We start from the raw sequence: 14,318 nt of genomic DNA on the forward strand, positions 1-14,318 counted from the left end.
CAAGCCATGATGTGTTTTTCATTTTTTTCCAAAGATAATTAAGTTCTGAGATGTCATGTACAGCATGGGGACTATAATTAACAACACTGTTGTGTATTTGAAAGTTTCTAAGAGAGGCCTCAAAGTTCTCATCTAAGAGGCTTCAAAGTTCTCATCACAAGAAAAAAATATAACTATGTGAGGTATTAGCTGTTAACTACTTACTGTGGCTATCATTTTGCAGTATACATATATCTCAAGTCATTATGCCATACACCTAAAATTAATGTTATAGGTCAGTAAGTCTAAATAAAACTGGAAAAGGGTATTTTCAAAATAAATAAAAATGCATTCTCCTTTATGAATTGTTTTCTTGACCCATCGTGTTCTGTATTTTTAAAAAGGTAAATGGGTTTACCATTGTCCCATCACAAAAATGTAACAAGATAATGTTTTGTGTTTGTTACTTTCTATTCTTTTGCAGCTTTTTTCTTCTGAATTGACTTCTTTTATTTTAAAAAATGTGAAGAAAATAAGTTTGGCTCTTATATGTTAGAAAAATATGATTTTCAAGGTAAATTCTAGAGTTTGAACAAATTTAACCTACCTCCATTCATCCATTCATATACCCATCTACTAGAGAGGAGGATCCATCAGATCTATCAGATGGCAAAGGTAAAATCTAGGTAATAACATAGCTTGAAGTCAGGGGTCATGATATCCCCAGCTTTGGTTTTCTTTTTCAGCGTTCCCCTGGCAATTCAGGGTCTTTTCTGGTTTCATACAAATTTTAGGATTCTTTGTTCCAGCTCCATGAAAAATGTCAGTGGCATTTGGTAGGGATGGCATTGAAAGTATAGATTGCTCTGGGCAGCTTAAACATTTTGACAATGTTTATTCTTCCAGTCCATGAGCATGGAATGTTTTCCATTTCTTTTAGTCTTCCTCAATTTCTTTCATAAGTGTTCTGTAGTTTCTAAAGGATAGATCCTTTAACTCTTTGGTTGAGTTTGTTCCTAGGTATCTTCTGGGTTTTGGTGCTACTGTAAGTGCAATATGATCCAGGAATTACACTACTAGGTATTTACCCCAAAGATACAGACGTAGTGAAAAGAAGAGACACATGCACCCCAATGTTCATAGCAGCAATGTCCACAATAGCCAAACTGTGGGAAGAGCCAAGATGTCCTTCAACAGATGAATGGGTAAAGAAGACATGGTTCATATATGTAATAGAATATTTCTCAGATATCAGGAAGGATGAATACGTATCATTTACATAGGCATGGTTGGAACTGGAGGGGATTATGCTCAGTGAAATAAGTCAAGCAGAGAAAGACAGTTATATATGGTTTCACTCATGTGGAGCACAAGGAATGGCATGGAGGACCACAGGGGAAGGAAGGAAAACTGAATGGGAAGAAATCAAAGAGGAAGGCAAACCATGAGAGACTCTGGATTCCAAAACGGATGGTTTCTGAGGGGAGGGGCTTGGGGAATAGGGTAGCTGGGTGATGGGTATCAAGGAGGGCATGCGTTATGATGAGCACTGGGTGTTATAGGGAACTAATGAATCATTGAACACTACATCAAAAACTAATGATATACTATATGTTTGCTAACTGAACATAATAAAAAAAAATTTTTAATTAAATTTTTAAAAAATCCAGATAGTATTTACAACTTTTCAGACAACTGTTGGACAACTACAAGCAATTAAGTATGCTTTTCATTACAAAAGCAAATCAATTTTCATAGTGTGGCCTATGGTATAAATGAAGGCTTTCTTTATGGGTGACAACAACAACAACAGCAGCAGGTATAATTGCTATAAAGAATATATGGACTGGGCGCCTGGGTGGCTCAGTGGGTTAAAGCCTCTGCCTTCGGCTCAGGTCATGATCCCAGGGTCCTGGGATCGAGCCCCACATTGGGCTCTCTGCTCGGCAGGGAGCCTGCTTCCTCCTCTCTCTCTCTCTGCCTGCCTCTCTGCCTACTTGTAATCTCTGTCAAATAAAATAAATAAAATCTTTAAAAAAAAAAAAGAATATATGGACTATAATGGGGCACGTGGGTGGCTTAGTCAGTTACAAGTCCAGCTGTTTAATTTGGCTTAGGTCATGATCTCAGGGTCATGAGATCGAGCCCCACATCATTGGGCTCCATGCTGGATGTGGAGTCTGCTTAAGATTCTCTCTCTCCCTCTCCTATCACACCCCTCCTCCCCAGCCAGTCATGTGTGTGCATGCATGCATGCTCTCTCTCTGTCTCTAAAAATAATAATAATAATAATCAAACAAGAATACATGGATTGTCAGTGTGAGTACCAGTAAGAAATGGGAGAAAATTTAGTTCCATATTTAATATTTTGCCTAAGTACAAGCAAAGGCACTCACCTTTTTGAGCTGAACAGAAGGAAATGCAATGATGATTATTTTTGTAAGGAGCCAATGGCTTTATGGCTTTAAAAAGTATTTTGTTCAAATTATGCAAGTATATTCTAGAGTTATATAAAAATTGATACAAATAGAAAGTATATATATAAAAAAAAAAAAAAAACGATTCCCCCATGCCACTCTCTAAAAACACCCACCGCCAACATTCAGCTCACTCTGTCTTGGAGGGTACCTTAACTGACTTTCATTCCTATCTGTCCCTCTGTACTGTTTGAATGTTTTTAGGTACATGTAAACCTTTTATCACAAAATGATAGTGAAAATATTTCTTTTGAGAGAAAATATGAGCATAACCATATTATATTATTTGGGATTTTTAGAATAGATTAAATCATATAAAATGTCTGATATTCAACCCTTTCCAACCTGCAAAAATGGTAATTTCATGTGCTCAACTTAATAATTGCAGGAGGCTTGCTAAGAAATCTTGAAGGGCTGCAGGAGAGAAGGAATTTTAAGTTGCTTATAGTCGCATTCATAGGGCCTAAAGAAGTTCCTAGAGGGTGAATCTAATCTTTGGTATGAAATATAAAAGATTGATACTGATAAAAATAATTTTATTAAAATAGAAATGAAAATCATGATACAATGGAAACCTATTTAACAGCACAGCAGAGGAAGTGAATTAAGGAACCAATTAAATTCCAATTGGTTCCATAAAATTGGCCCTGGCGAACCTTAGTCAATGAGAATTCATCGGTGTTGATACAAACTCTTTACAGCCTCGGTATTCATAAACACGAATAATAAAGTCCCAAGTGTCACACAAGGGTGGAGGGGAAGCAGTGAAAAAAACCTCCTGAACTCAAATTAGGAATGTCTGTGGCCACTAGGAAAAGTGGATGGCTATAGCTTGAACTCAGCAGTTGGTTTTAAAGCCACACTTTCCCATTCATCTAAACTGTCTATACCTTCTCATAAATACATACCAGCTGTCAAATATAATGCATTGCTTCATCAATGGTCACTCAAAATAAGGTAATTTACATTACTTGTTTGATGCCTGCCCCAGTCTTTTTACTTGGGAATCATTTGAACTGCTATTTTTAAAGCCATGTGTCTTAATGCTGCAGTTGGTGGGGAGCTGTGTACTGGTGAAGGCACTGGGGAGGCCTAGGCTGTGGGTCTTGAAGACACATATGGTCCAAGTTTAAATCACAGCTGTTTCATTTACTAACATGGGACCTTGAACAGGTTATCTCCTATCTCTGCACCTTGTTGGCAATTAAATCTCTACTTTCAAAAGTTGTAATTAAATAAAATAGGAAAGATGAACATGTGATCATGGGCATTTGCACATATAAGCCTCTGATTTTCCATCAGAGCCATGATTATTATATGAAGCATTTCAGGCAATTATTGAATAAATGGCTCGGATCCTAGAATCCTAGAATTGGAGAGTCAGCAGACCTTACAAGTCTAAAGTGTCCCTGTGTTCATCCAAGAAGAATCAGCCCAACATTGAGGAACTGATTTGGTTTTACTTCAAGTTCATATTGAAGTTGGTATTGAAAATTGATTTTTGGCAAATCCTAACCTTCCTGCTGTTGACCTATTTCAACTGCCCCATGTTCATTGCTCTCTTCCAGCCCAATAAGGATGGTCTTGACAACACAGTAAAAGAAATAGGTTTAGTCTCCTTGATACAACCAGACACAGTGTCGTGGGATGATGAGTTCTATATGCATATGCAACACTGCTAATTCTTCTTCTTTGAGGAATAATTGCATGTCAGGACATGGAACCTGAGGCCACGGCCCTTATTTAATTAGGCTAGAGGGAACTTGCACATGCCTGTGCATAAAAATAATCACTTAGTGTAACTGAATATTAATATTTGGTATGCCCGTTTCCCAATGAGGCAGCATCTAGAAAGATCAAAAGATGATTTATTCTAATACAGAACGGGCAAAGGGGACCAGGTGTGTGCCACCTTGCAACTTCATTATAAATTTCATCCTGAGACCCAATTAACAGGCCTGTTATTCTCTTTTGTTAAAAATCACTTAAAAAAACTAAGACAGTGGAGTTTTCATGGAACCATAGAGCAAACAATGAAATCAGCCGTGCCTGTGAGCTGCTTTCATTTCCCATGTGTTCATTTCCTGTTGAAGTCAGGAGCTGAGGCTTGTGATGCTAATCTAGGGCATTGCTGGGTCTGAGGGGAGAAGAAACCTGGGATCTTGAAGAGAGTGTCACACACAGACACACCCTCCTTCTCTGCCCCAGGGCTCAGCATAACATCACCTCTTAAGCCCAGTCAAGGAGCCTGTCCCTCTTCCCTGACCCGTCAAAATTTCTGCCATTTTGGGCAGGGTCCTTTCCCTTGAAGTTGGGGGCTTTTAACTTAGGATCCATGTGAAGTTGGCGTTTCGGGGGGTGGTCATGAGTCCTCAACATGATTTCTGTACTTTTCCTAGGAAGAGGGTCATGTGCCAGATACGTTCATGATCCAGAAAAGGTTAGGAAACAGATCGATTCTAATTGTGCTTTGATCTTTTGAGATTAAAAGGTGTTGGAAGGAACTTGGTCTTGGGGGATCAAATCCCATTTGGATTGTATCCAGTAGATTTTAGCTATACAGCCTTGGGCAGGCTAGAGAACCTCTCTGAACCTCCAGTTTCTCAAATGTAAAACCAGATAAGAATGCTTATTTAAGGTTGAAGTGACAGATACACTAAACAGAGAAATAAGGGCTAATTTTATTCATTTTTTTCTGTCTTTCCTTGAATGAAATGAAAGCAAGTATCTGATCAGTTGTGGTTTTGGCCAGATTTTTCTGAGCACCCTGATGGAGTCTTGCTGGTGATTAAATGTTGGTTGAATAGATGGGTGGATGGACGGAGTGCCTTGGCTTCACACCTAGATGAACTCCGTCTCCTTTCTCAAAACACAGTATTTACTAAGAGAGATCTTGGTCCTAAAAGATTTCTCTGTAGGAGAGAACTTGGTTTTGTCAAAGTCCTCCCAGGACAGTTAGCTCCATATCCTGGACAAAATCTTGCTACATACTCTGACAAGATTAGATCTTATTATCCTATGGAAAATCATGATCTGTGCTGCCTTTATATGTATCAGGACTGGTCAAACTAGAGTCTGTAGGCCAAATCTGGTCATTGCCTGTTTTTGTAAATTTTTATTAGGGCATAGCCATGTTTATTGATTTCTGTATTGTCTACAACTGCTCTTGAACTATGGGAGAGTTGAGTACTTAGGACAGAGACAACGTGAACAGAAAACCTAAAATATTTATTACCTGCCTCTCTATGGAAAAAGTTTGCCTACCCCTGATACATCATTTGTACTCCTTAGTGCTACGCTGTAGGATTGGTCATCAGATGCCCTTTTTCTGGATTGGGAAGTAAGAGCCAACAGAATTAAGTATCTTGAGATCATACAATTTAAAGTAATCCGGGTCTATGTGATTCTTTCCCCTAAACACTGATACCTTTCAATTCAGCCCAAATCTAGTGAACCACTACATCTTTCAGTCCTGTCTGGTGACCATGACTAGCAATGGTAGCAGGCCACACAGTGATGTCCCCTAGAATCATGGTACAACCCTGGGGGGCAGGGGCTGACATTTGTCCACAGCTTGGCTCAGGTCTGTGGTACAAATGGTGTGAATGTGGAAGTAGATGAGAAAGTGGAAGGAGGATTTCACAGACTAGTTCTGAAGACAGCAGAGCCATAGGAGTCTATAGCTGCTTATATGCCAACACAGGGCTGCTTACCAAAGGTTATGAGGTTCAGCATTTCCAGAGTGTCCTTGTGGCTGCCGAGTGTGGCCTCTGCTCTTGTTTGGTGCCCTTGGTGGGTGATGTGTGCGATTTGCGCATTTGCAGCACAGGGCCACTCAGCAGAGACTTTCCTTCCTCTGGGCTGTGAGACCATGGGGGTTTTAGACCTACATACTTGCTCATGGGTACTGAGCCTTCATTGGCAGATATGACTCCAAATATGAGTAGAAAGTTCTTTCCCAGTGAATGAATACTGAAGGAAATTTGTTTCAAGGGTTTGCAGATGAGACTCTGTGGTTCTTCTGTTAATACTCCATCTGCCTGTTATTTCTACTTAGCAGCATTCACCTTTCCAGTTAATTTGTCCAGCTTATAAACTGGTTATGATTAAACCAAAGGTTGGGGGGAAACTTCGGAACAATTCAGCCACTCCTGCTTTACTTGACTGCATAGCCAAGTTTGCCTTATAATGGTAGTTAAGCTGGTGGTAATGGGTACAGTGACAAAATTCCAGCCCCCCTGCCCCCCCCCCCCCCCCGCTGGAAGGAACATAGTTGAGTAATTTACCCATCTGTCGCAGGATGTGTCTAATGAAAAACGGCTGCAGTGTTAATTGACTGTCACATAAAAATGGCTATTGTAGCTCTGGGTTGGTGAGGGGAGAGGTGAGAAGGACTGGGAAGGCTCATGTTCTCTCTAATGGAGTCTGTCTTTGTTCTGTCTTTGTGGCCAGCATCAGGGATGATCTGGGACTCTTGCTTCATCTGTTGTGGAGCTGCTGTTGGAGGATCCACAGAAAAGCAGCAGGGCTGCAGGGCCTGACATCCTTCTGATAGGAAGGAATCAGAGCTATAATTAACTTTTTGTTTCATTGTGCTCTACAACAGTGACCCTTAGTTCTCCAAAGACGAAATCCCATAGCCTCACCCTGTAGCTTTCATACTCCATGAATCTTTCAGTTTATGCTGAAAATAGAAAACAGATAAAAATGAGGTTGCTGTGGTTTAAGTGGGGGCGGGGGATCCTGGTAAAATTAAGTAACATTCCATTTGTTGTGCCAGTGTAGCTCCATGGGGAAATAATAGGTTGATTAAAATTCTTGGATATTGTTTAATTATTTAGAGTGAATGTTCTAACAGAACGATGGGTTTTTTAAACAGCTCTTTTGGTTTGTTCTTAACATATTTTAGTGCCCACTTATTTTTTTAAGCTTTAAAACATCTGAGTACCTCTCCACCTACATCTTTTTCATCATTCCCATGATACCAGGGACCTCTCATTGGTCAAACATGCTGATATTTATATTTCTGTCCTGGAAACACGTTTATGGAGAAGCCATCACACAACTCAGCTCTACCTGATGGAGACTAAAAAGTGAATTTAAAAATGATAAATGGTTGCTGAACATTTTGAGTTGGAGAGAAACTGACACGTTAATAAAATTTCAATTTATATTGATGAAGCAAAGTAGTGGTGGTAATGCATTCACTTTGTAGACGAGAGAGAGGTATGAGCAAAACATTGTAATATATATCAATGGTGCTTTCTAGAGTTGTTCACCCCAGGTGTACTGGGTATAGCAATTACATTTACGAGAGTAAGGCACGAGCACAGACTGGTGAGACTGCTGCCACAAAATAATTTGTACACCAAAACAATTGCTCGAAGGTCCTTGTGATGGCTCTTCCTGTGGCCAAGGAAAGTGCCGATATGCTCTCATTTCTGCACAGGTGTTTTTTTGTTTTTCTTTTTCTTTCATTTTTTTTTTCTGTGTGTTTAAGTCCATGTGCATTTTTATTCTCAGTTATGGTTTTTATGTATGTGTGTCGCAGTATTTGGGAGTGGGTATGCATAAGGATTGTATCACTTGACTGCCAGCTTTGCTGAGCTCATATGTTGTCCTTATTTATGTGTTTGCCAGGGAGAAATGCTTGCTTCCTCTCCAGTTGGCTTTGGAATCCAAGAATGTGAAACTGGCCCAACATGCTCTGGCGGGAATACAGGTATGGCTCTCACTGGGTGCAACCAGGTGACAGAAATGAACAGGCTACTTTGGCATTGAAAGAGCAAATAAGTAACATTTTAAATAATAGCTGTTTAAAGACCTGGACTACAATTTGATTGAACTAGGTAATAACCACAGAGGATAACCGAATTTTCATATATTTACCAGCATTTCTTGGGACACAGCATTAGACTGTTGAGCGTTTGTTGTCTGCCACTGATTCCCAGCTAAGCTCACACAGAAATGAAATACTTCAGGGGACGTCCACCTTTAGGAGGACAAAGGATCCCAAGAGAGACACCTTAAGTTCTATACCAATCCAAATCTTATGTACATTCAGCATCTTTGGTTCCGTGGAAGGAGAATTAATAGTAAACTGGAAAGATTTTGTCTTGTTTTCTATTTTACAGTTAGGTTGGTGAACAAATTCATGCGTTTTGTTTCCAGAGCAAGAATGGGAGGGGGAAAAAATTTAGCCTAATCAGAAAAGTCAGATTGGTTGAGGACTTTCCTTCTCTGAGCGTTTGTTCATTCGTAGTTTACACCGTCTAGAATAGGTCTGATTCCAACAGTGTGAAGGTGATGACTATATAATATATTGGCTTTTAAGTGACTTAGTTCTTAAGTGACAGGCCTGTGGGGTTTGTTCAGGGTGGCCGTGGATTGGTGGTATTTGTCAGATGTCTTTTCACATTAGCGTGTGCTATTTCATCCTCTAAGTGTCTTTCTCATACATATGAAAGAATGAAAAGACTATGGCTCTTCTTTCTCTAGTGGATTGAAATTAGATAATGTGTTTTAATATGCATTAGTATTAGACCTTTTTAAACATTGTAAGTGATATTAAAAACTCTTTGCTTTCTCTGACATGATTGGGCCAACCATGGGTGTGAATGGGAGTTTATTTCGACCTGCTATGTATGTTCCCTTTTCTCTAGGAAAATGTACAGATTTCCCTTTTTTTTTTTTAAAGATTTATTTATTTATTTATTTATTTGAGAGAGAGAGAGAGCAGAGTTGGGGCAGGGGGCAGGGAGAAGGAGAAAGAGAATCTTGAGCAGACTCCCTGCTCAGCCTGGAGCCTGTTATCGGACTTGATCCTACGACCCTGTGATCATGACCTGCACCAAAATCAACAGTCAGCCACTTCACCAACAGAGGCACCCTGGTGCACACCCTCCCCCCCCCGTTTACTTTTTTAACTCCCAAACACTCCAACCTTACAGAACCATGTTTGCACGGGCTTGCTCTATCACTTTAACTCCAGGGACTTGCTGGGCGGTCCCAGCAAGAGGAAGAGCCTTCCTCTTGCCACCCTGTATGTACTTCCTCTGAACTTTCGCAATCTTGCAGGACTTTCCAGTCCTTATCACGTCAAGTAAAAACACGTGCGTATATAAATTTAACTCCGGGGTGCCTGGCATGCACTGTGTGACAGTGTGGTGGGGGGGGGGGGGATCTCTTTTGAGAGGATGTGAACAAGTGTCAGGGAGTCCTGAGAAGGTTTGAAGAACTTATTTTCTGGATCTACAGTGACATTCCACTGAAAGAGGGAGTCCTTACACAGGATGAGTCAGAATTTCAAAGGTTCTTGGCTGCAAGCATACGCGGAATGGGATGAGGACAGATTTAACAGGAATAAATATAAAATCCTACACTAGGGTCTCAAATAGAATAGCTTAATTGCAGCCCTTGCGAATGAGAATTAGGGATTTCAGGGTGAGTCAGCCTCGAATGCACTGTGACTTACAACTAAGCTCATTTGATCTGAGAATATAATTAAAGTTAGGCATTGCTGTTTTTCAGATTTTGGTTGTAAGCAATAAACACATTTAATTATCTCACTTAACTAGAATTCTAGAGGCAGGCATTTCTGGTTTGGGTGTGACCGCTCAATGGTGCCACCAAAGACCCCATTTATTTTTGTCTTTCCCTTCTGCCATCTTAAACATTTTTAAGATTTTTTTTTTAAAGAGCAGTTTTAGATTTACAATAAAATTGAGAAAAAGGTATGGAAATTTCCCATATGCTCCCTATGCCCACCCATGCCTAGCCTCCCCCATTATCACTCACCAGAATGGTGTATGTGTATGTGTGTGTGTGTTTTTTTTAAAGATTTTATTTTATTTATTTATTTATTTATTTATTTATTTATTTATTTGAGTAGTCGGAGAGGCAGGCAGAGAGAGAGAGGGAAGCAGGCTCCCTGCTGAGCAGAGAGCCCGATGCGGAACTCGAGCCCAGGACCCTGAGATCATGACCTGAGCCGAAGGCAGTGGCTTAACCCACTGAGCCACCCAGGCGCCCCGTGTGTGTATTTTTTTAACCAGGGATCAACCAACAGTGACAGATCTTAATCACCCGAAGTTCAGAGTGTACCTTAGGGACCAGTCTTGGTTGCATAATTCTTTAATGTCAGACCACCCCTTCAAGTGTGACAGTCACTCCAGAGGCCTCATTTTTAAGCAGGAGAGCATCTGTGAAGCTATCTTACACCAGGACCATTTGAAGATACCCCAGGAGGTTTAATATGGAGAAGAAAAGACTTAGGGGGACTTCACAGTTGACTTCTGAAATTTTAGCTTAGTCTTATGGCTCCAGGAAAAAGATGAAGGAGTAGGAGTTCTAGGGAGGGTTTTTGTACAATCTAAGAATTTTATGAAAAATGAGAGTTGTCCCCTCACCAAAAAGAGCTGTGACATATAGTATCTCCTGAGAGACCTCATGAAAGTGAACATCTCATTTTAGTTTTTGTGGGATTCACTTTCTGATGGAAACACATTAAGATTTGTGAGTTCATGAATGCTTCTTGGGTAAATGATTGTTCACATTAGGAAATATCTGAAAAATGAACTTGTTGTTTACAAGACCTTCTCCTTTCCTATGACAAATCTATTTTCAGAAAGGGTTATGTGTGAATGTGACTTTGATTAGGTGCTAGATGGCAATGGGCACATTCATCCTCTGTCCCCACCAACCACACAACTTGTATGGTCGCCATGTTATTTAGAATGAATTCTCTAACAGCAGCAAAAAGTCTTTGCTCAGGGCGCCTGGGTGGCTCCATGGGTCAAAGCCTCTGCCTTCAGCTCAGGTCATGATCTCAGGGTCCTAGGATCGAGCCCCATGTCCGGCTCCTTGCTCAGCGGGGAATCTGCTTTCCCCTCTCTCTCTCCCCACTGCTCTGCCTACTTGTGATCTCTCTCTCTGTCAAATGGATAAATAAAATCTTTAAAAAAAAAAAAAAAGTCTTTGCGCAGACTGTGCAAAAGGTTTGATGCATTTGTCCTTGTTTGTTGGCATGTAGCATGAGTTCTTTCCAAATGGCCTCCACCGACAGGGCTCCTGAGTACAAAAAATTATCCTCAGGACATACTAAGATACAACAGACTATGGCAGCAGGGGAAAGCCTGTCTGTGATCATTGCCTTGTGCCTCTTTACAGAAGCTTCTGTCAGAAGAGAGGTTTGTATCCATGGAAACAGACTCTGATGAGAAGCAGCTGCTCAATCAGATCCTGAACGCTGTGAAAGTGACACCTTCCCTCAATGAAGACCTGCAGGTGGAAGTGATGAAGGTTGGTTTGACGTGGCTGCTGGTTTGCGTCACTGGGATGGGAACAGACTGACCCCCCCCCCCAACCTCTCACTGTTAGCCTAGAAATGCCTCCATATTGTGGTGATGCCAGCTCCCTTTTCATTTGGAATATATGGTTATTCTTGCTTATGGTCCCCCAGAATTACCTGGATTGTTGAACAGAAATGATAACTAGGTAAAAAAATAGAATTTCAGTAAATCTATATGATTTTTGGCTTGATCCTGCACATCCAATGTTATTAGGTAACGTCTTTGTCACTTTTTAAGAGAATGCACGGGAGTAGGTCCAGTTTTTAGATCTGGTCATTCTGGGTATTCTGCTGCCTATTTATGTTAAAACAAAGCAGTGATCAAATGATGTTTTCACATATTCTAAGGCTTTAGAAATAGGCAGTTTAAGGTCAGGAAGACCAACTTGGGGAACTACATTAGAATCCCATCTTTCTTGTCTATTATCAAATTATGGGAACATTATCTCCCCCATTTCAGTTACCACTTTGGGGGATGGCACCTCTCCCTCCCCTTTCCCTTTGCCCTCCCTTTTGGGAGTCCCTTATGCCGACTCTGGAATGTGTCTTATCCTGTGAATGAACAATGAATTGAGCTGCAGAGGATGGAAATCTCTGCCCCAGAACAGCACCTCAGTCAGAGCAACACAGCTGGAACCAGTGCGCTGGCTTTTAATAACGCCATCTATTCATTTTCTCCTGGAGGAATAAGTGTAGAGGAATATTTAAGAATAGTTGGTGTCCTAGAATGGTTGATTTCTTCCTGGAAATGCATTGAAGGATTTTTGTCTCGGGTAAGAGAATTCACTCCTCTGGGTTTCAGTTTCTCCATTCAGAGAAGATGATTTCAGTCATGATATTTTCTCAGTGCCCTGGGCCTCAGCATAGCCCATAGCTGACAGGTAATTTCAGTGCAGTGATGACGAGCTGAGACTCTGAAGCAGCTGATTCACTTTTCAGATGGATGTCCTCAGGTAGATTCCTTAACCTCTCTGTGCCTTGGTCTCCTCATCTATAAAATGGGGGAAATAATAGCACGTACCCAACAGGATTGTTGCAAGGATTAAATGAGTGATATTTGTAAAGAACTTAGCACAATATCTGGCATAAAACCAGTGCTTTACAAGTGTTGGCATATGCCTACTACTTCCCACCTGCGGGTGCTGAGTCATAGTCTCAGTGGGTGCGTCTAGGAACATTATTTTTTTTAAACACTCTTTATTTGAGAGAAAGGGAAAGAGAGCACAAATGAAGTGGGGAAGAGGGAGAAGCAGACTCCCCACTGAGCAGGGAGCCTGATTCAGGGCTCGATCCCAGGACCCCGGGATCATGACGTAAGCCAAAACCACATGCTTAACCTTCTGAGCCACCCAGGTGCCCCTAGGACTATTCTTAAAGTAAACATTGAGAATCCCCCGAAGATCTCATTCGTCTTTAACTCTCTCTGATTCACTTTTGCCTTGTCCTCTGACATCCATTTGGCAGCTGAGCATTCATAGGAACTGAAGAGCAACCTTTTCTAGAACTTATTTGACTTCTCTACTTCCTCCATGCCGCTGTTGATAGACAGACAAGGCTCGCTGCCATGTTAACTTTTGTGGCTTCCAAGATCAGTCTGTTGAGTTGTTCTTGTAGTATTAGGTCTCCGTGTACTGGAGGGTGAGCTGTGGTGTCACAAGGAGACACACACTCCACAGACTCGCATTCTTCTGGAAATAGAAGGAGAAAGTGCCCGTTCTTCTACAAGTCTTAGAGAAGCAGGATGCTTAATGGTTATGTCAAGAGTAACACCTGTTTTGAAAATTTAGGCCTGCTTCCTCATTCCAGCCCAGCAGTGCCTTCTGCTAGCCTTGCTGAGGACAGAAGTTGACACATGTTAACTCTACTGGAAATCCTGGAAAGCATATCTTAATGGACTTTCTAATGACACCATGATAGAATTTGACATTAATGTTCAGGAAGAAATCAGGCATTGTCAGACAAGAAGAAAACAGTAATTTGGCCTGCCATTCTTTAAAATTAGATTTCCAAAATGCTTAAAAAGAGAAGGGCCTTTGCCTTATGCTATTAATCATTTTAACCATTTAAACATTGGGAGTGGGGAAAAAAATACTTCAGTTTACAACAAACTTGGCCTTCAGTTACTTTCTTTTGAGACAAACCTTTTTAGACAAGATAACTAACGATACGCTCAAGTGCTATTATTAGCCTCAAGTGCATCTCCAGAGCTGGGGGTCCAAGCGTGAGAGTCCACGAGGGAAGGTTCCATGATCATTACTTATTTCTGACATTTAAATTATTTGGGTATAAAGACATACCCAAATTATAGCATTTCTGGCTTAGAAATAATAATAGTGTTTATACCCTTTCTCTATGCAGGATAAATTTCTGCAGTAACTTCAGTCACCTTTAGAAGTGTGTGCCCTTTTCTCTTGGGTGCTATCCTACTTGTAATGGCCCAACTAAAAACTCACCAATACATCCTGGTTTTGCTAATATCATTACCATATTAAAATGGTTTTGCCACTTGTTCT

General features: G+C 40.7%; 1 protein-coding gene across 3 annotated transcripts in view; it reads left to right on the forward strand.

Moving 5' to 3' along the window:
* The window catches only part of ARFGEF3 (ARFGEF family member 3), a 180,359-nt gene that overhangs the window by 36,130 nt on the left and 129,911 nt on the right, over nt 1-14,318 (forward strand). For all 3 annotated transcript variants that reach the window (XM_059400808.1, XM_059400810.1, XM_059400811.1), the window contains exons 3-4: nt 8,097-8,178; nt 11,625-11,756. In XM_059400808.1, the coding sequence (XP_059256791.1) occupies nt 8,097-8,178; nt 11,625-11,756 (214 nt within the window). The remainder of the gene's footprint in view (nt 1-8,096; nt 8,179-11,624; nt 11,757-14,318) is intronic.

Source organism: Mustela nigripes, chromosome 5 (assembly GCF_022355385.1).
Source record: "Mustela nigripes isolate SB6536 chromosome 5, MUSNIG.SB6536, whole genome shotgun sequence".
NCBI classification, from domain to species: domain Eukaryota; kingdom Metazoa; phylum Chordata; class Mammalia; order Carnivora; family Mustelidae; genus Mustela; species Mustela nigripes.